Source organism: Lutjanus erythropterus, chromosome 24 (genome assembly GCF_056507025.1).
Source record: "Lutjanus erythropterus isolate fLutEry1 chromosome 24, fLutEry1.hap2, whole genome shotgun sequence".
NCBI classification, from domain to species: Eukaryota; Metazoa; Chordata; class Actinopteri; order Lutjaniformes; family Lutjanidae; genus Lutjanus; species Lutjanus erythropterus.
The window spans coordinates 10,234,495-10,256,073 of record NC_139340.1 but is presented as its reverse complement, the minus strand read 5'-3'; the positions used below and the strand labels follow the sequence as shown (position 1 = coordinate 10,256,073).

At 40.9% G+C, this 21,579-nt stretch overlaps 1 protein-coding gene across 2 annotated transcripts in view; it reads left to right on the top strand.

Moving 5' to 3' along the window:
* The window catches only part of LOC146304731 (voltage-gated inwardly rectifying potassium channel KCNH7-like), an 85,205-nt gene that overhangs the window by 40,925 nt on the left and 22,701 nt on the right, over window positions 1-21,579 (top strand). For both annotated transcript variants that reach the window (XM_084713444.1, XM_084713443.1), the window contains exons 6-11: window positions 1,540-1,563; window positions 2,743-2,957; window positions 11,749-12,174; window positions 19,917-20,148; window positions 20,242-20,409; window positions 20,748-20,947. In XM_084713444.1, coding sequence (XP_084569570.1) covers window positions 1,540-1,563; window positions 2,743-2,957; window positions 11,749-12,174; window positions 19,917-20,148; window positions 20,242-20,409; window positions 20,748-20,947 — 1,265 coding nt within the window. The remainder of the gene's footprint in view (window positions 1-1,539; window positions 1,564-2,742; window positions 2,958-11,748; window positions 12,175-19,916; window positions 20,149-20,241; window positions 20,410-20,747; window positions 20,948-21,579) is intronic.

Genomic DNA, 21,579 nt, shown 5'->3' with positions numbered 1-21,579 from the left:
TCTATACAACCTCTGGTTCCTTGCTGCCATGTCTTAGTGAATGAGAAGAAACTTGACTGTCCATTTGAATTCTATATGCTCGCCCTCGTCTTTTTCCCGTAGTGGTATAAACTGCAATGGAAGCGTAGCAGTGCGTATGCTGCATGCAACATTATCTCACTGACACAGATTATGACTTGATGCATTCGTGTTTAATTGTGTTTAGGATCAAATGAGTAGTCCCCCAAATTAACGACACAATCTAACGGCAGTTAATGAAAATCATGAAATTTAAATGCATGTAGATGGACAAGAATTTTTTTTTTTCATGACGCTTAGCACAACTTTCAGACTAACGAATTACCATACCAATAGGAGTTTTTGGGAATGTGCCTTTTCTTGGACGATCTGGCAACTGGCCTCGTGTTTCAGACTAATACTTGCTGCAACAATGCAATAAAAGCATAAAATACAAGTAGCTGAACTAACAAAAACTGGCAAAGAAAATAGTGTTTCCTATGGTTATAGCAGGAAAGTCAGTAAATCAGTCTGCATTTATGAATGATTGTGGATACTGTAATTCTTAGCTGTCTGCAGCTGTCTAATACTGTATGAGAAGCCTCTTCAGTTCATGTAAATCGCTGCACCATCTGAAGGCAGCAGGACTGAAATACTGTGCCAGAGATCAGCATTGTTACGCATGGCCATTGACTGTGTTTACACTGATTGATTGATCACCTGAAAACTGCACCAATCTGCTACAGTATAACCTTACAGACCTTTACAGATATAACAAAGTAAAGGTCTAAAACTACAGGGATTAGGTTAAGGAAACGATTAGGATTTGAGTTAAAATAAGTACTTTGCAGGTATCGCTGAGTGAATAAATTTTGATACTACTTGGTCCTGGGTTATTTGCGCTGATGCCTTAAAGGTATTGAGTACCGTTATCTCACACAGGAACCTCCTGTCTTTATGCTATGTTCTTCCTTATTATTTTGGAAGTCCTGCTGACTGTTATTTAAAAAAAAGACAATTCATGTCCATCTGCACAAATCTATAAATTACATTTCATGACTACCTCACAAACTGCTGTAATACTGGGCTGAGACTGAAGTACAACCAATCAATGGGGATGTTTTGTCACTTAATGAAAAGTTGAATCCTGTAAAGCAGCGTTCCCCAACCCTGGTCCTCAGGGCTCACTGTCCTGCATGTTTTAGATGTTTCCCTGCTCCAGCACACCTGATTCAAATGATCAGGCTGTTGTCAGGCGTCTGCAGAGGCTTGATGACGAGCTGATCATTTGAATCAGGTGTGTTGGAGCAGGGAAACATCTAAAACATGCAGGACAGTGAGCCCTGAGGACCAGGGTTGGGGAACGCTGCTGTAAAGGTTTACCAACAGATCTTCCAAAGACCTCTGCTTCCTGATAAATGCCATAATGTGATATTTAAAGCAATGTTTGTACCCATGACTACTGACCCTACAATCCAACCACCCTTCCACACCCCACTTTCCCCTTTTACCTCCTATTTCTTCTCTCTCCTGGTTTGCTAGTGTCTCGCTCCTGGATGGCTGGGGGTATGGCTTCAGCTTTTCCTTTTTTAAGTTCTTTGTTTTTTTTTATGACTGCAATGATGTATCCTTACTGTGGCATGTATCGAAGCTGTGCATGCAATCTCTCATCCTCAGCTGTCTGTTTCTCTGTCCTTGACTCTCAATCACTGTACTGTACTTTGTGAAAAAAAGGGGGAGAATAAAAAAAAAAAACAGTGCAACCTTTCCTCTGCTGGCTCACACAGCTGAATCAGCAATTCTCTCTTTTTCACTTTTTCTCACTCTCATTGGGCCACATGTCAGTGTGTGTCACAGTGCTGTCACATATTGTTGCAGTGTTGGATGCTCTTAACAAGAAGGCAGGGAGTGAATGTCTGAGACCATGCTGTGAATGTGTGGAGGACATTAAGCGGTATGACGAGGGAACATTTTCATCTGAAGGTTTGCGCATAAGACTGTCATTAAACTGTCAACCGTTTCATGACACATGTCATTAACATGTCTTAATGAATGTTTATGCCATTCAGTCAATTATGTCATTTTTAATGCAAAGTTGCCTTCGTTGTGACAACTTGATATTAACCGAGGTAGAAATGTCTTGGTTTTGACAACTTGTCATGACAAAGACATCTCATATAATGTCAACTTTGCATGAAAGATGACATACTTGACCAAATGACACTAAAAGACAACAGTCATAAACACTCGTAAAGACTCGCTCGTGTTCTTGACAGGTTTCATGACATTACTACGACAGTCTAATGAGGGTCCTATGAGCACCACTTAAGAAAAAGTGTTACCACATTTTGTTAATTCAGCATCAGACAGATAGATGGTTTGACTAACTGTGTGAAGTTGCATTGATTGTGCATTGAATCATTCTTTTCTTTCACCAACAGTGTTCTTCATTATTTTTTAATGAGAAACCTTGAAAGGCCCGTTCATCCTAGACGGGTCAATCAGAGGCTGTAGAGTTTGTATTTCAGTATCTGTTGTATTCTCAGTGTTGTGTTGTGGTTGAACTCACTCCAAAAGTAAGGGCCGCTCCATGCTCACTACCCATGTCACAACAATCACAAATGAACACTAGGCTGTTCTCTGATGTCCACGATTCAGATCAACAATAGCACAACCACAGTAGTTACAAGATGCGGCAACTTTTAATGATGACATCCTCCCTCTGTCGCCCCCTCTCTCTTTCAGGGCCGCTCAGCCAGATCAAATCCAGCCTGCTCGGCTCCACCTCCGACTCCAACCTCAACAAGTACAGCACCATCAACAAGATCCCCCTCATCACGCTCAACTTCTCAGAGGCCAACAATGAGAAGAAGTGCCCCTCCCCGCCGTCATCTGAGAAAACCATCATCGCCCCAAAGGTCAAAGACCGCACACATAATGTCACCGACAAGGTCACGCAGGTAAGATTCAAACACAGCGTTTCTGAGTCTGAGCGTACTCGCCATCAGCTCTGATGGTGGTGTGTTATCATCACTGCAGAGAAAATCAGTTAGCAAATCAGTATCCTGTGTAAAAAAGATTCCATTAAATGATAATTACTTTTATAATTTGGTTAGAAAATGATTATCCTCTCCTTGTCAATCACCCAGTTGGATACAGAATATTTAATTGTCCGTGCAGGAGGTGAAAATTCGACTTTCAATTATTTTTGGAATTAGTTTGTGGGACTTTGCAATTGTTCTAAGGAGATTATTAATATATTGCCGCTGTTTTCAATCCCAGCTGCTTGTTAATTGATAGATCATCATACTGCTGCTGGTGTTTGTGTTCTCTCCCTGTTAGGGTTTGATCTGCATTTCGGATCAGGTCTAATTGTCAGATCTAATTATCAGGTCTATTATCAAAGAGGGCGCCAATTTGGTCTCAGCAAAATGCTAAAAAATAATGCAGAGTCAAAACATCATTCTTCACATCATAAGCTGTCAGTGTTAACCTGGACCAGTCTGCACCTCCCACAAAGCTGCTCTGCTCCCAACATTTGCTAACATGCTGACTTATAAAAAGACACGTTTTTGAAAAGGAAAGGACCTGATGAGCAGACAAACAGCCCAGCAAACACTCCATCTGTCCAGTAAAACTCAGTACGATGCAGCACAGATTTACTGCAGCACGTAAGAATGGCTAAGAGTGCCCTAAATGCATTCTCAGATCCGAGACCTTCTCAAACAACTGTTTAAAACTATCTATGCTTCAGCGTCACTTGAAATAAAAGCACCCGACAGAAGCCGGAAAAACAGCTGACTTTAGATTTTTAAAGACATCTTGCAAAAGAGGGCCCCTGGCTGTAAGATATTACTATTTTGGAGGGTTTGACATAGAAATGTTTGGAAAGCCCTGCTCTATTACTGAAAGATTCTCTGCTTTTGTTCCCTTACCAATTTCATCACTGTAACATTTACAGTATTTCAACAGCATAAGATGTACTTTTGGAACCTTAAAATCCTCCATAAAAGTAGAAGTTTCAGCAATACCACGACTTTAACCTGGATTTAATTTAATAAATGTCTGCATAGTCGCCTGATATCGCTGAGTGAGGTAATACAATGGTGACTGTGCCCTTGCATTTGCAGTATTGAGACTGGGCGTCTGTGGTGTCATTTCAGAAGCAGTGCGCAGCTAGTGAAGCATTTTCCAGTTTGTCAGAGAGGGTAAGAGGAGGTTACCCAACAGACTCGCTCTTCAACTCACTTCTGTATGAAGCGGCATAGTGGGTTTTTTTTACCAGACTCTCCTAATGATGCTCGTAAACGGTTACTATGAGGGAACAAACAAAGGAAAGATCGGTGACTGCAGGATTGTTATGGAGGCGTGGCCCAAGTGCCAACTGACTGATGTCACACAGGCAACGCTGTTTAGATCTCTTTGCTTCTTAAAGAGAACGAAACAAAGATCTTCGAGATGATTACTTTAATATTGGCAAATATATCTGCCTAGTTCTTGTTCAACGAAGCAGTTTGGATCAAATTATGTTCCATCCACAATAAAATTCTCATAAAACAAAACAAATTTGTTTTTCCCATCTTTAAATTGAATGTGAATCACTCTCTGACTTTTATAAAAAGCAATCTTTCGAACAACGCACAAGGCAATTATTTTCAGTGTTGTACAAACTACATCCAGCCATCTGTTAGTAAGTTCTTTGACATGATTATTATGGGTACTTTGCCTGAAACTAAAAATAAAAAAACAATTAAGAACAGTAGTGGGCACATATAGTTTGCATTTATTAATAATTCATACCACCAATTATTTGCTGACTGACTAAAGTTGTACAGTCTGGAGAAGAGAGACATTGGAATTCAATGGTGATGCTCATCATAAAATCATTTACTATCATCACAAATCACACTGGCACAGATTGAGCAGCTGATGAAGTCAGCAGATTGCATCCACACCCCCCCCCCCCGCCCGTCCTCGCTCCAACTGCCCTCTGTGTGCCTCAGGATGATTAATTGAAACTCAAGGGGTCTGATACGTAAAACGGCAGAGGTGTCTATCACTTGCTGCAGATAATCAGGGATACTCTTACCGCTGCCAGACAGTGTCCACAGCTCGGGCCATATTTCTAAAGTTACGGCCAGGGTTAGAGGTTATTCTCACCTTCCACGCCACGGCTGAGAGGCAGCGCAGAGTGAGACGGGAACTGTAAGTTAATGTATTCCCCGGGGTAGGCCGAAGCTGCCCCAAACCACTGATTAGGTCTCGGTTTTGCATTTTGCCCATTAATGGTGTAACGGATAGAGGGCACAGAAATTGACCCCTGTTCGCACTCAAAGGCAACTTCAGCTGTGGGCCTTCGACTGCAGCCAGAGGCAGAGACAGAGCAGAGCACAGTGCAGCACGCTGACCTCTCCATCCAGCAGTAAAGTCAAAGTTATTAAGCAGCAGAGAGAGCAGACTTGTTAATTTGGTTTAATGGACTTTTGAAAGATGTAGCAAACTAGAGGACCTGGAAAACAGTTGCTGTGGTCTGCTCTGTTGTAGGGTGGTGTGTGTACACAACAATTTGTGTGTAAATTAGCAGATTACTGGCACTGGGGTGCTAGTGGTCCCAGTTTCAGACTCTCACAGTACTTGTGTGCTGATTGTACAAGTACTTCGATTCAATATTATCATTTATTGAGATTTTTAACACTCAGCGTTGGGGAAAAGTTGAATCATCCACTTGTAGAGACTGAACGTCATGAGTCATATTTCCACTAACAGTACACATCATATGTCAGTCAGTCTTTTTGGGATTTATTTCAGCAGCGTCATTTCTATGCTGTTTATAAAAGTAGTTAATGAAATACTTTTTGAACTTAACTGCTACCTTTAGGTGTTAATAGAGATCCTGAAAATCGATGAAATCATGATGCCAGTTTCCGTCAGCACATTGATGGTAATTCTCATTATTATGACCATTACGACTAGTTATTTACATATAAAAACCGCCCTTAACCCAATTTCTTCGTGCCTCTGACATAGTCTACAGATACAGACCTTGAAACAGTAATGAAAGGTGTCATCTGGCCGGTATGTTGTCAATATCACTATCACCACATCATTCTCACTGTCTCTACATAAAGAGTTTCTGCAGCTGTGTGGGAGACGCATTGCAGGATAAAGAGAAGAGGGAGAAAAAGAGGAGGGGACATGAGAGAAGCAGAGAAAGCAAAAAAGTGATTTAAGAAGGGGAGAAGAAAGGTTAGGAAAAGGTGGAGAGGAAAAAGAGAAGAGGAAAGAAAAAAGAGGACAAGGCCTGCAGTAACCTATGGTAATGTTTTATTATGAACATATAATTTATTTTTTTAATTTGAATTCTGAAATAATGAAGTGCGTTTTACAACGATCAGTTTTTGTCAATGGAGTTTGGTGGCTTGAAGGAGAGTGAAATAACAGCTCTTTCTTTTCACTAATTCAATGCAGCAAGAGTTGCTTTCAAAGCGGAGGTGGTGGTTGTTGGAACAGTGGCAGGACTGAACTTTTTCTCTTGGATGAAATGTGTTTTGATGAGTTAACAAGATAGTTATGATCGTCATAGTTTGGTGAAAGAATATGAATTCAGAATATGGCTGCACTTTTCTGCTTAATGAGGAGAATAGATGTAAGAATATTTCCTTTCTTGACATTTTGTGACTTTATTTTGTTCTTTTATTAACTTAGAATATAGAGAACTTGCCACTTGCATACATCTCCCAGACTGAAACTGACTGTTTAATGCCTTGTCACAGTGTTATCACCCGTTTCCTTACAATTACTGGTTTCCCTGGAAATTAGCTGTCAAATATACATTTCTCTGGTTACACTGGTAGTTATACCAGTATGTCTCTCCCCTTTTGCTCTTTCTCTGACTGAGCACATGGTGTTCAACACACTGTCATTTCTGTGTTTTGCTTGCTGCATGCTGTTAAGCATTAAAATGATCATAGTAATAAACAAATAAATAAGCCATGGGGGGATTGCAGCGTATCCCCATCTTCCACAGTTTAGGACTGCAAACAGTTCTCCAGACACCTGACTGTGAGCAACACAAAGAAACAGCAGATGTCTTGAAACCAACTCCGGACCCCTCTGAGTTCATCTGAAGCCACGATCAAGGCGTGCGAACAGACACGCTCTCATCTGGCCTTGGCTGCCTTCACAGCAGATGGAGGGTTCACCCAGAAAGACAGAAGCAGCTCTCATGCTGTTTCTTACATTTTGAACATCTCAGCGCATGCAGTTCAAGTCTTAGATGCCCACAACTTTCCATTTAATGTCTCATTTTAAACTTCTCAGGGTTATCTAAAGCCGAACATGGAGTCAGACCAGCGGTACATGAATCATTTTTAATGATGGAAACCACGTGATTAACCACAGGAACATGAAACAACACTCCAATCTTATAAATAATACCCCAGCCCTGACAGTGCAGAGCAAAAAGAACTTTAGAAGGGGAGAGAGCTAATGCTCATTTGCATATCGTTTGAGGCCAGGCCAAACACACAACGAGCCCTCCATTATCCCACAAGAGAGAGTTCATTTGCGCCAAGTGCGCATAGCTACAGTAGGTGGGTTAAATAATTAAAATGTGATCTTTTATTTAGGAACAGATTGGCTGCAACACGTTAATCCAGAACTGTCATTCTGCCAACCAACCGACTCCTCCCAGGCTTCCTAGCAGGCCGAGGGGTAATATATCCATGCATGCAGAGCGTTGTTGGTGCGGTGCAGAGTTACCATCTTGTTTGTGTCATCGTTATTGATCATAAGCTGCGTGATGGCAGAACGTTTGTGTCAGTGCACAGATTAAGATACATGCCACAAAAAATGAAATTTCACTTCACCTTTGCTAATTTAATCCATCCACTTTACGTTATTGCACTGGTGTGCCTCAGTCCAGTGGTTTTCAACCTTTTCAAGCCTAATAAATGTCTTTTATCCAAGAACAAGCTGCACATTTCCGAGTGGCCTTTCATTGTGACCAGACCAAGACACACCTGTGCAATAATCATGCTGTTTAATCAGCATTTATATATGCCACACCTGTCAGGAGGACGGGCTATTTTGGCAAAGGATAAGCACTCACAATCAGGGACTGAGAGAAATAAACCTTTTGTGTGCATAGATGATGCCTTGCAAGTGTTCCATTTATATTTTATTTGAGTATATTTTATTTAAAAGGGACCATGTAAAGTTTAAAACATGAATGTCATAATTTGATGTACTGTACCAGATGATAGCTTTAAGCTAATTTGCATCTGTAGTCCCTTGGCAGGTCAGAACAAAGGAACAGTACAATAACATAATATAAACTGAAACAAAAAAGACATGCAATACAAAGCTTTACACAATAGTACATCACAGAAGTGTGCTTGTCAAATAAAAGCAAATCACAACAACCATGAGACAGAATTCAAGGTCAGAGAGTGCGAAGCTGAGCAGCTTTTAACATACTTTTCATGTTGGTTTTGAAAGTGCTGATAGAGCTGCAGCTCCTTACATTGTCAGGAGGGTGTTTGTGGTCTTTACAGGAAAAGCTGATTGCCCAAATGCAGTGTGGTGAAATGATAATAGAATTTACCGAGCAAGTATACACAAAGGCTTTTAGTGGAGGAGTGGCCAAACCATTTAATTCTCCGAGCTCAGTAAATGATATTTATCCAGTACCCTAAAGTGATGAAATTGCTGTGGCTTTTTGTCCAGTTTGTTTGTTTGAGGACTCAAGAGGTCTTATGGCTGTTTCCTGCCCACAACATGTAATGCAATAAAACATGCAGGAAGGCATCATAGCAAGACAGTTTATAGCTCTAAAATTTGCCAAGTTGTAGAACAAGTTTACATGTTTCTTAAAGTTATAGTCCGGATTATTTGAAGTGACAGAAGCACTTAACAATAGTTAGTATAGAAGCTGCAGACACGCCAGTTAAGAGAAGCAGAAAGGGGCACCAGCAATGAACTACCATGGACAGGTATTATAGCCTCTTATAATGGTGTATGCTATATTTAGAATAATTTCACCGTCTTACCTTTCCAGCAGCCTTTTTTGTTGCAAAAATCAGTAGTTTTACGTCACAGAGAATGGGAGTTGCTGGTCTGTCTCTGCCTCGATCTGTTAGTTTGTTTGTGTTACTTTGGAGTTGGAGTTAAATCTAAAATAATCCAAACTATTCCTTCAAAGTTTGGATCCGGTATCATACCAAGATATTCAAAAGTAGTGACTGTGTTCAAGCTTTCTTTCCAACAGAAATCAGTGTAAGAACATGTAAATCGAAGAGCAGTTGTTCAAAAGTCAACAGCAATTACACATCGCGTTGTGAGCGTAATGAAACAAGCATTTGAAACGCCTGCTTTTAATGAAGTGGCAGCCTGCTGATTAACAGCAGACATTCTCTTTCTCTGGCCGTCGTTTTCTGATCGATTTCAAAGGTTATCCCATATCACGGGGTAAAAGCGTTTGACCCTCCCCATCACACAGAGGGCAAGATTTTCTAATAACCAATTCAATTATTAACACTTCAGCCTTTTCTTGTGCCATACATCATCCTCCAGCCCCCCCAAGTCCTCTCGTCTCACTTACAGGGGTTATGAAGGTGACCAGGGCAGGGATAAGGTGACACGGACGCCAAAATAGAGCCATTTCAGGTTCTTCGTTTCTTTTGCTCACTCGTACACAGTAATTGTCTTTCTGCCCTTGCAGCTCGTGTACTTTACCTGCCCCTCTCTCTTTTTGCATTCCTCCTTCGAGCTTCAATAATCAGCAGTGAAAGCCATGGCCTGAAAACTCCTGGCTATTGAAGTGTCAGACACTTAGATGAATAGATGTATCCTCTGCCCGCACCTATAATTACCTGCAAGTCATTGAGACTCTTATCCGAAATGGTCCATGACGCTGCTGTAATATTGATGTTAAAAGCCATTCGGGTATATATGGTAACTGCAATAACAAGAGATAATGATAGTGACATTCTGGCTCGCTGGAATGGATTATACCTCCGTCCTTGATGCAAAACACTGTGAGGATTTTATGCACGCAGTTTGTTTTTTTGAAGTTTTCTGTAGACAATTCATGCACATTTTTTCTACTTGTTGTTGTATTTTTGTCCTGAAACTGTTTTGTTCTCTGTGCTGAGGCAAAGTTATGCACAACTTCCCAGGTATTTTTATCTCACAAGTGATCATGATAAACATTTTATTCCCACACCAGCAGCTGTAATCTTACAACTTTCTCAAGGTTATGAAACCATGGCTCTAAAGTAGCGTGCTACTGTGTGGATTATGTGAAACATTTTCCATTTATAAAATATTTATCCAATTTAGACAACTTCCTAGACATTTTTATTGCACAAGTACTCGCTAAAGTAGCCTGGATTGTTTGAAATATATATATTTTTTACTTTAAACAATATTTATACAATTTAATGCAATACATATAATTTCTTAGTTTTTTTTTTTATCTCAAAAGTGATCATGATAAATATTTTATTTACATAATAGTGGCTGTAATCTCAGGGTTTTCTCAAGGTTATGAAACCTGCCTCTAAAGCAACTTGCTTCTGTATGGATTAGGTGAAATATTTTTTCTTTTTATACAATATTTGTACAATTTAATACAATTTATACAGCTTCCCAGGTATTTTTATCTCACAAGTGATCATGATAAAGATTTTATATCTTCAACAGCGGCTTTAATCTTCGGATTTTCTCAAGGTTATGAAACCATGACTCTAATGTAGCCTGCTCCTTTATGGATTATATGTTTTTATACATAGTTAAAATTTCAAATTATTAGACTAGGAGCATTTTTTTTCATCCTTCACTTAACACATGCATGATTTATTACGGGCAGTGGGAGATTCATGCCTCAAGTAATCTGCTCATGCAAGATTTTCTGTAAAGAGATGAAGAGATGAAGAACTGCAGGATGTTTCAGTGTGTACAGTGTGTACAGTCGTGGTGTTGAAGTTCAGCTCCTACAGCCAGATTATTCACATATCAACAAACATGACCTTTACTTGACCTAATCTTCAGTCATATGTCACAATGCAATCCCACATACAAGCACGCACAACAATGTAAAAGCACGCAAACTCTAATGCATGTTGGCTTATATTGAACTGTATTTACATTTTACTGAATTTAATCTGTTTCCTGCACCACAAGGCATGTTTTAGATTCTTCTACTGTTCGCCATTCTGATCTCATCTAAATGGTAAAGTTTATGCAGATTTACACTACAGTGGAGCATCTGAGGGTAGTTTTGCTTGGTTTACAAATCCCGTGGCTTTCCTTAAGGATATGGAGCAGCCAGCCAGTTAGAAAAAAACAGCCAGCCAGGGATTTCTGGGGGACATGCCCTCATTCTAAGGCCACAATTCCATCACATATACTCTGATTTTCATTGCTGCACATTATAATGAGGTTGCCAGATTGTAAGCATGTAGTGAATTATTGTAAAGGAAAATTAGCTTGTGCGTGTGTAAACCTGCTCTGTATGAATGAATATCAAACAAGAGACCTACAGAAGCAAATATCAGCTTTAGCTAGCAACCTAGCTTAGGTCTTAATATATGTGCCCCTTTACACCAAGACAGAAGTCTGCTGCAAACACCATCAGCTTACACTTTGCTCTCAGATATATTAAGGGTTTTGGCTGTTCGACAAAAAACATAATCAAACTGATAAAATGTCAGAGGGATAAGTTAGTAAATTCTCCATCTTCCTCCTCAGGTTCTCTCTCTGGGTGCAGATGTGCTGCCCGAGTACAAGCTCCAAACGCCACGCATTGACAAGTGGACCATCCTTCATTACAGTCCCTTCAAAGCAGTATGGGACTGGCTGATCCTGCTGCTCGTCATCTACACGGCAATTTTCACGCCTTACTCTGCTGCCTTCCTCCTCAACGACATCGAGGAGCAGAGGAGGCGGGAGTGCGGCTACTCCTGCTCGCCCCTCAACGTGGTGGACCTGATCGTGGACATTATGTTCATTGTGGACATCCTTATAAACTTCAGGACCACATACGTCAACATCAACGAGGAGGTGGTCAGCCACCCGGCCAAAATCGCCATCCACTACTTTAAAGGCTGGTTCCTCATAGACATGGTGGCCGCCATCCCGTTTGACCTGCTCATCTTCGGCTCAGGATCAGATGAGGTGAGGAGGGGGTGATCAATCATTCACATTCTAATACAATAATTCATAAGTTAGACCGTGTCAATCAATCAGCAAATCAATCAGATTTTCTTCCAAATGAAATGCAAGGTAAACCAATATTCTTTTAGGTGCAGATTCCAATGGCAATTATTCGTAATCAAGGAAACTAATAAGTGATTTGGAACTGATAAAAAAAGCATGATAATCATTATGATAGGACATTTGTTTGGGTCAGCACCAAACAAACTGCAGCACTACAGTACTTTATTATAATGCTGTTCTGTCACACATTTTCCTTTATCAAAAAACTGCAACTTCTGCACTTGGCCCATATTGCAATTTCAATAATATTTCAATTAATTGTGCAGCCCCAGTTAGATTTGTCTGTTTTACATACAGCAATAATTTCTGACAATCTGTGAACGAAACATTTTCCTGCTTAATCTTTATACCACTCATAATCCTGGAAGTGATCCACCAGTAAATTGGGTTGTTGTTTTGGATGGAGACACAGCGGGAGGACTGGCAGGAATGGACGGTCCTTAGGGAGTTATTAGTGGACATAGAAGTTTTAATTGATCTATGATTTCATGGAACTGTGTCAGCTGTGTTTAACTTGTCACTATCCAGCATGCCTGTTGATTAGCAGAAACTGTAGAATAATTAATTTTAACAATGCATTTGATGTGGACAACAGTCAACAGTCTGGTGCTTGTTGCACAAAATGTAAACAGTGAGTTGACAGTGTGCAACAGCACTTTAGTTAGAGGCTGCAAATGGAAGAAAAACTTGCTATTTTAATAATTGATTCATTGTTTCAGTCATTTTTCAAGCAAAATGTTAAATATTTGCTTGTTCCATCTGCTTAAATTTGAGGATTTGCTGCTTTTCTTTATCATTTATGATAGTAAATGAATAATCATTGGGTTTTGGACTGTCGGTTGGACAAGGGAAGCTATTTAAAGACTTCACTTTGGGCTCTGGGAAACTTTTTGAACTAAACGATTGCACTGATTATTAATGAAAATGACTGGCAGATTAACTGATAATGAAAATAATCCTCATTTGCAGCTCTAAATTGCACGGCAAAGCTCCTCGTCCCCTCTCTCTGACCGTCTTGTGCGATGACGTCAGGCCGCCACTCCAGCAGTCATGTTTCTGAGCAGCTTTCTCGAATGTTCAGACCACTAAACCAATCTGACGCTCGGCTGTCACATCTGCTTCCCTCCGCTCTGTTTTCATCAGAGAAGGAAGGGCCTCGGGCGATCCAAATGAGTTAAAAAGGTCTCAGCCTCCCTAACCACTCCGCCTGTGAGAAACTATTATGTTCTTGTACAGTATGACACCTCCCCTCTTGTTTAAGTTTCAAAAAACATGTAGAGGAGAAGTGCACAGGGGAAGTGCACAGTCTCAACAAAAATGTGTTAAAATGACAGATGCCGCACAGAAAAACACCTTCAATTGATATGTGTGTTGAGGGCGAGGCCCCCCAATGTTGGTCCGCCAGTTTGCAGAGTCATTATTTACCATTAGGTGTGTGTGTCCTGTGTGGGAGTCCGTGGCTGGAGGCTGGCAGTGAGTGGCAGGTGGAGAGAAAAGAGCAGACAGCTGAGCGACGCTGCAGCACGATGTATGTCCTCGTCATACAGCTAGATGACTGGTGCAGCGACGGAATGTGTGTTCCCGTTACAGCTCATGTCCAAAGCACGCAGTGACAGCGTGAGTCAAGTGACAAAAATGTTGTATTTTTAGCTCAAACTGAAAATAACACATCCATGTACAGTTTTAGCTCTTGTTTTTAAGGTGTGTTATTTTAGCTCTTTGTGCAGAGACGGGAGACTATTTTTAGACATAATCTCGTGCACCTTTGTTGCCTGGAAACCATCTCCCACAATATGTTAAGATTTTTTTTTTTTTGTTGCTGATTTCATTAGAAACATAGCAGGTTGAAATCTCCTGTGAGAGGCTCTTTTTCAGTGCGGGATTTCAGCTGTGCAGGCTGGCAAATGAGAAGAAGCGGTGTGGTGCTGAATTTTCCTACAGGAGTCATTTGAGCTCCTCCATCATTTTCATATCAACGTCCTGTTGGGATAAGATGAAATTATTTGCCTATTATGTCCACATTCACATGTACATAGTGTTTAAATTTGAGGTAATTGCAAATTATGGAGGCTTTGGCCTCTGAACCAGAATTCAAATGTTATTTTCTTTAATCCTGGGCAGGGTAGAGTAGATTTGTGCAATATGTGCAACAAACAGCTCTGAACTAAGCCAAGACTTCTCACCCAGTATGTTTTCGGGCATGGGTGATTTTGCTTTAATATGAGGAGATTTTTTGCCTCAGTAGTCGTAAACACTCACCAGAGAAATCTTTTTCAGTGTTTATTAACATAAACAAGTCCAGAGTGCCAGACTTTTATTTGTTGTCAGTGAAGCAGTTCCACAAAATTTATGCCAGTGATTATTAATAATTATTAATGAACTGAATCTCAACCTGGTGCAAGAGCTTGTTCTGCTCACAAATATCTCATTCACGTTTTGAGCTAAAAGTGGATCACAGTCACATTATTTCTCTATATATTATATTTCCCTGCAAACTAAACAAGCTATGCATTCAATCTCTGCGTTTGAATTGTAAAATCGTAAAACGTGCATTGCCTTTTGTTAAAGCCAACTGTACAGAAACGCACTCCAGCTCTATTATGCTGCAAAACCTGCAGCAACGTCTGTGCTAAACAAAGCAGAAAGAGGAGGCAGGTTCATTGTAACAAGCAGCCCCCACAGTCTCATTTCTGCCCTGCTGGAATTGTGCACACCGTCAGAATAGAAAAGAAGGAGAAAAGAGAGATTTTATTCTACCTACTCAAACAATAATATAGTTGTTGTGCACAGCATGTTTTCTTTGTAAATTAGATGAATAAGCAAAACAGTATTGTTGACTTGTTCTTTGACCTGTGCAGCTCTTGTGTATAGAGGGAATATGACAACTTGGCTCTAAGGGTTAGGAGAAATCAATATTTTCACATTAACAACGGATTGCATGACTACGTGGATGTGAAAGGTGTTGCTCGCAGCGATGAACCCACAGAGATTTATTGCCAACTCTGCAGTTCCTCTCAGCTCTACAGAGATTTTCAGCAGCTTTCACCTCTTTTTTTTTTTTTTTTGTTTGTTTGTTTTATGGGCTGCAACTTTCCTGCTTTGCCCTCTCTGCTCTTGTCAGCGTTGTTTTCAGTGAAAAAGCTCTAAAATGTCAGCAGCAGACAGACACATTTAGAGAGTATCTGCCGAGCATAGTGGAGATTCTAGCAGCTAAAGAGTGATATTTCCCTCAGGAGTTTGTGAAGAGCAAAACAGAGCTAAAAGGAGAGTAAATATTGGGCTTGAATTCATCAGGTGGACACAAACACAACTCCAATCGAATACTAATGTTGCTCCGTAACTGCTGGATGTGTCAATAAGCAACTGTTTGCTAACAACTTAAAGGGTGACTTCTGTATTTTTCAAGCTGGACCCTGTTTTCCTGTGTTTTTGTGTCTAAGTCAGTGTTCCCCAACCCTGGTCCTCAGGGACCCCATGTCCCGCATGTTTTAGATGTTTGGTTGTTTGTTAAAACGCCAAAAATTACCTTGAAAAAAATTAAGTGGTAAACAATTTAACAAATGAGCTATTTGGCAAAAGAAAAAAAACAAGGATAAGAACTGAGGAAGGACAAGGGAGGACTTGCACTCTCCTGCCTAAAAGTCCAATTGAGGATCTTGTTTTGTTAGATTATCAGTCAAGATGGAAAGAAACTGAGACGAACATGTCCGGGGGCAATTCCAATTCAGTCAGGGTTAGGGGATAAAAGACTAATTAAAAGCTTGATGGAAACAGGTAATAAGTGGATCGACTTATCTCTGAAAACATGGTTAAATATTATCACAGTGAGTGGCTTGTTTGAAGAGATAAAGATTCTGAGATTGTGCTCTCTGACCTTGACTTTACCCCAAAATAAACTGGATGCCAGCCAAAAGGGAGGAGCTAATCAGAGCCTCTCCTCATACTGTACTTTTTTGATCAGGAAACACTGTAGTTTTCAGACATTAAAGAGACTAAACAGGTAATACTACTATAATAAGACTTCTTTAGGTTTCTAAATAAATAAAATACATAAATAAAAACAAGGCAATGATTTTCCAAAAGTTACAACCTATATTTAGTTAATTATAGTCCAGATATTTGTAAGATATGACTGTTTGCCATGATGCCATGGGCACTAACACATCCTCATACCATCACAGATGCTGGCTTTTGAAGTCAGTGCTGGTAACAATCTGGATGGTCCATCTTGTCTTTAGCCCAGAGGACACGATGTCCATTACTTCCAAAAACAAACCACAGACAAACCCCCTCTGCATCACTCCATTTCAGACGAGCTCGGGCACAGAGAAGCTTTCAGCGTCTCTGGATGTCGTTTTGATTTGCATGGTAGAGTCTTAACTTGCATTTGTGTTTGCAGCAACAAACTGTTTCCTGACAGCAGTTTTCCAAAGTGTTCCTGAACCCATGTCGTATCCTTTATACAATTATGTGGCTATTTAATTCAGTTTTTAAACCTGAGCTGCTCAAGGGGTCAAAGGTCACAAGCATTCAATGCCCCTGCCACTTACGTGCAGAGATTTCTCTGAATCTTAATGATGATAGATGGTGGAGAAATGATATTCTTAAACTGCTGGACATTTTTTCAGAAAGTGATGAACCTCGTCCATCCATCCATTTTACAAACAGGTGTTTTTTTTATTATTCTGCATCTTTACTAGTCTTTTGTTGCTTCTGTCATTTGATTGAATACAAGTCAAAAATGATTTGCAAAACATTGCAACAACTTTTTTGGAGGTGGGGTTGTTCTGACTAATATTTGATAGCATGTTGTGTCCATGCACAAAGAGTCTAAAGGTTACATCACAATCTTGGTTGACTCTTGGTGTTTTAAAGTGGTCAGGCAAGCCTGGAAAGCCACAGTGGCAGATGGCCAGAGGGATATTCAGTGGATATGTTTTATACAGCTGGTTGCTAATGGAAGCTTTAGCTTCTCTCCTCAGCCCCAAACGCCTCCGACTTACTGTAAGCCCAGATTTTAATCAACATTACACTGTGTGGGCCACATCATACAGCGTGTGCTGTGTCGTCTGTACAGGTCACTCACGCAGACTCAGCGGCACTACACCTACAGGCAGTACATGCTCACAGGCAACGTTCACTGGATAATTTAGGGCTCATCTGTTTCTATATATGATTCATTCACTGTTCGCTCACTTGTCAGTGAAAGGGCGCGCTGGCCGGATGCACAGCAGTGAATGATGGCGGTGATTTAGGGGTGAGATTGGGAGGACGGAGGCTCTTTAATGGACCCATCAGAAACAGCTACAGCTCTCTCCCTCACCATGACGGAGACATACTCTCCCTCATGAATCATTTTCCTTAAAAAAAAACAAACCACCCTGCTAGCTTTTAGTACTTTGAATAACCTATGTCATGTTTACTTTCACCTGTACAAGAGGCGGAAATAAGCAAGCTTAGATGTGAGGAAGCACAATTACTGCAGGAGGCTGCGGGTAATGATTTCCCTGAGGATATTAGGATAATTGTCAGACGCGATAGGGAGTGGTAGGACCTATTAGTGTCCTCTAAGACTCACTTATTGTGTTTACAGATTGCGCGACACTAATAGATCGCAAGTTGTATCATGTCTGTATGCTGGCCACCTTTTTCCCCCCAGCTTCCCCTCCCATAGTCGGTGTATTAATTCAGTCTGACTAGAAAATTGAGACGGGAGGATTAAAGTGCAATTAAAGAGGACAGAAGGCACTGTGTGTACATTGTAATGTATGCACGCGAGTCTGTTTGTGTATGCATTCTCAGGGGTGGCTTAGATGCTGTCATCTTCCCATTGACTGGTTTCGCTTTGACAAAGGCCGATTTTTATGTTTTTAGAGCTCACTTTACCATCGTCATGCAGTTTCATCATCAGCCAAATGAATGAATCACCAACCTCTCCCTCTCCTCTTTGCGTGCCAGCCTGTTCCACTAAAAGCCAGGTCTATACCGACATTCATGCTTTGCAGAGCCACGGGCTGCAGTGTCTTAGTCAGTGACGTTGTGTTGACACTGAGGGATGCTGAGACCTTGAAAGATCTGTTTACACCAGCAGGAATGATCCACTGTCTAGCCTGTGTGTCTCATATGTGCGGTTTGTGAATAAGATTAAGCATTCCTAAGCTGCATATGTTTTTGAATCTCTAATCCAGCGATGACTGTCCTCATGACCCTGATCTTAACCTCTGACTCTGAAACAAGACAAACAACTTGTTCACTTCGACTGCGGGGAAACGGTTGTTGTCAGGGTCAAGTGAGGGATGATGTTGATCTTTCTGTTGCTGCTGTGTTGAAATCAGATGAGAAACCCCTGGTCTAATCTGGAAGTTTTGCTTTTGCATTGTGTTGGCACAAAGGTTCATTTTTTTAAATGTTTAATGGACATGCTGCTAATTTAGTTTAGTTTATGTATATGTTTTTTAATTAACTTTAGATGTTATTTAAAAGTCAAGTCTGAGGATGACCAGCTTTCATAGTTTACCAGTTGATCTATGGGAGAAAAGAGGTAAAGTAAATAATGAAAGGACTGAAGGATGCAAGGTAATTTATTTATCATTTTCAACAAGGTTGTATAATGAAATTTCGATGTAGTTCCCTCTAGAGTGATTGATTGGACTGAAGAGATAAACAAAAATATAGAACAAACTAATTAACAAGGTGGGATGCTGAGGATGAATTGATCAGTCTCAGCCTGAGGGAAGAAGCTGCTCTTCAGTCTGGTGGTATGGCAGCAGACACTTCTGAATCACCTGCCTGACGGCTGCAGTGTGAACAGGCTGTGGCTGCGGTGGGTTTTGTCTTTTAATATCCTCGGGGCTCTGCTCGGGCATCTCATCGCCTCGATATCAGTGATGCTCGCTACACCAGTGATGTTCTGGGCAGTTTTAATGACCTGCCGTAGAGTTTTTTCTGCCGTGGGCTGCACACATCCTATGCCAGTTTGTGATGTTTCCAGTCAGGGCGCTTTCTTTTGCTTCTCTGTGGAAGTAAACAAGAAGAGTTGTGTGATCTCCATAACAGTTCTCTCTGTGATGTTGATTCCCAGGAACCTAAGACTGTTCACCTGTTCCACCTCAGCTCCACTGATGTAGACAGGGGTGTAAGTCTTTGTGTTTTTGAAGTGCCATTCTCCCTATTATAAGTCTGTGCACCATCAAAATGATTTAGAAGCTGTTATATTAAAGCAATGTAGTTGCTTTAAAGAGATACTGACCTCTTAAACTTCTTTTTCGAGATAAAACTAAACTGTAACTAAATTATATGACTGTGCTGTGATGAATCACATTAATATTGGTGATATTTCTTATCAAACTTACAACAAATCAGCCTTTATTGTTTTGAAAACTCCTGCCTCCAAACTGGCACTGCTCACACATCGATGCATCAGTATTAATCTAATATATCAGTCACAGGGTACCTTTTACTGCATAATGAGTTTTTGATGCTCCAAGTACTTTGAGCTCATAATACAAATAGTCTAGCAGGGACAGCAGCAGATATTAGCACATTTTAACATTCACACATCAGCCTGTGGGGGGTTTTACACACACACATCAAGTGACAAACTAAATCCTGCGTATTTTTCTGTTTGTTTTTCTCCCTAGACCACCACTCTCATCGGCCTGCTAAAGACGGCCCGCCTCCTACGGCTGGTACGAGTCGCCCGTAAGCTGGACCGCTACTCAGAGTATGGTGCTGCCGTCCTCATGCTGCTCATGTGCATCTTTGCCCTCATCGCCCATTGGTTGGCCTGCATCTGGTATGCCATTGGCAACGTGGAGAAGCCTTACCTGGAGCATAAGATCGGCTGGCTGGACAACTTGGGCGTGTCAATCGGTGATCATTCTTGCTTTTTATGTTCTATTTTTAAAGTTTTATGAACAACATTTTTTGATACCAAATGCCTGTATTCTTTTTCTTTCATTGTAGGAAAAAAATACAACTACAGCGACCCCAGCTCAGGCCCCTCCATCAAAGATAAGTACGTCACAGCTCTCTACTTCACCTTCAGCAGTCTGACCAGTGTGGGCTTTGGGAATGTTTCCCCCAACACCAACTCTGAGAAGATCTTCTCCATCTGCGTCATGCTCATTGGATGTGAGTGACAGCTGAGTCACAGTACAAACAGTACTTCAAACCTGTTATTACTGAAACCCACTGCAGTTAAGGTTGGAGCTATTGAAAAGCTACCAGACCAGACCAGAAAATACATTTTACAAATGAACATAATGATACAAACCGTTAAATATTAAGATTTACTGAATAAGTAAACACTAAATATTTAATGTACTTTTATCACCTGCATTTCCCCAGTATGAAAGCTTTTGCATGTCATCAGGTAGGTCTTTCCTTGAGAAAATGCTGACACACAAGAAGCAGCAGTGGCTTATTTGGTCACCATGGCTCAATGGTCCCTTGTATGGCTTCTCTCCCAGCTCTAATGTACGCCAGCATCTTTGGGAATGTGTCCGCCATCATCCAGAGGTTGTATTCAGGTACGGCCAGGTATCACCTCCAGATGCTCCGTGTCAAAGAATTCATCCGCTTCCACCAGATCCCAAACCCGCTGAGGCAGAGGCTGGAGGAGTATTTCCAACACGCCTGGACGTACACCAACGGCATCGACATGAACATGGTACGAGAGGGAGCACATGTGTACCAGTGTCTTTTTTTTAACCTCAATATATAACTTTAAGTTTGTTGTTGCTTTCTTCTGTTGCTTTTTCTCTCTTTCCAATATCATTTGTGCAAGTTTGAGCCATTTCTGCCCAGTTTCCTGTCCCCCGAAAAAATGCTCTTACCACATCGTGAAGCAATCTCGCTATGTCACTGGCATAGTATAATGTTTTCATCCCAATTATACTGTGCAATGTTCAGTCATAGCCACAATGAAATGAAAGCCACAGTTACTGCTGATGCAGACAGTAACTGTGGCTTTCCTCATCATGATACTGTTCATGGTACTTATATAAGTTTGTCTTTTCCATGTCTGCCTCATGTCTAATGGAATGACCCCACCACTCTGGTAAGAGCAGGAGGTACATGTGTTAACCCAACTAATGTTGATTTGAATGTTCCTCAGTGGTAGAACTTCATCTAGCTGTGTCTGATACCAGTAGTCCTGTTAGCCTTTAACTTTTTTTGTGAGTCTAGCGTTAAAGGGATAGTTGGGATTATTTGATTTGACTGATTTCAGTGTGTTTCCTGCAGTAGATGGGGTTGGACGCGCCCCTAGTTTGGAAAAGCAGCAGGGGTAACGGTGTAAAA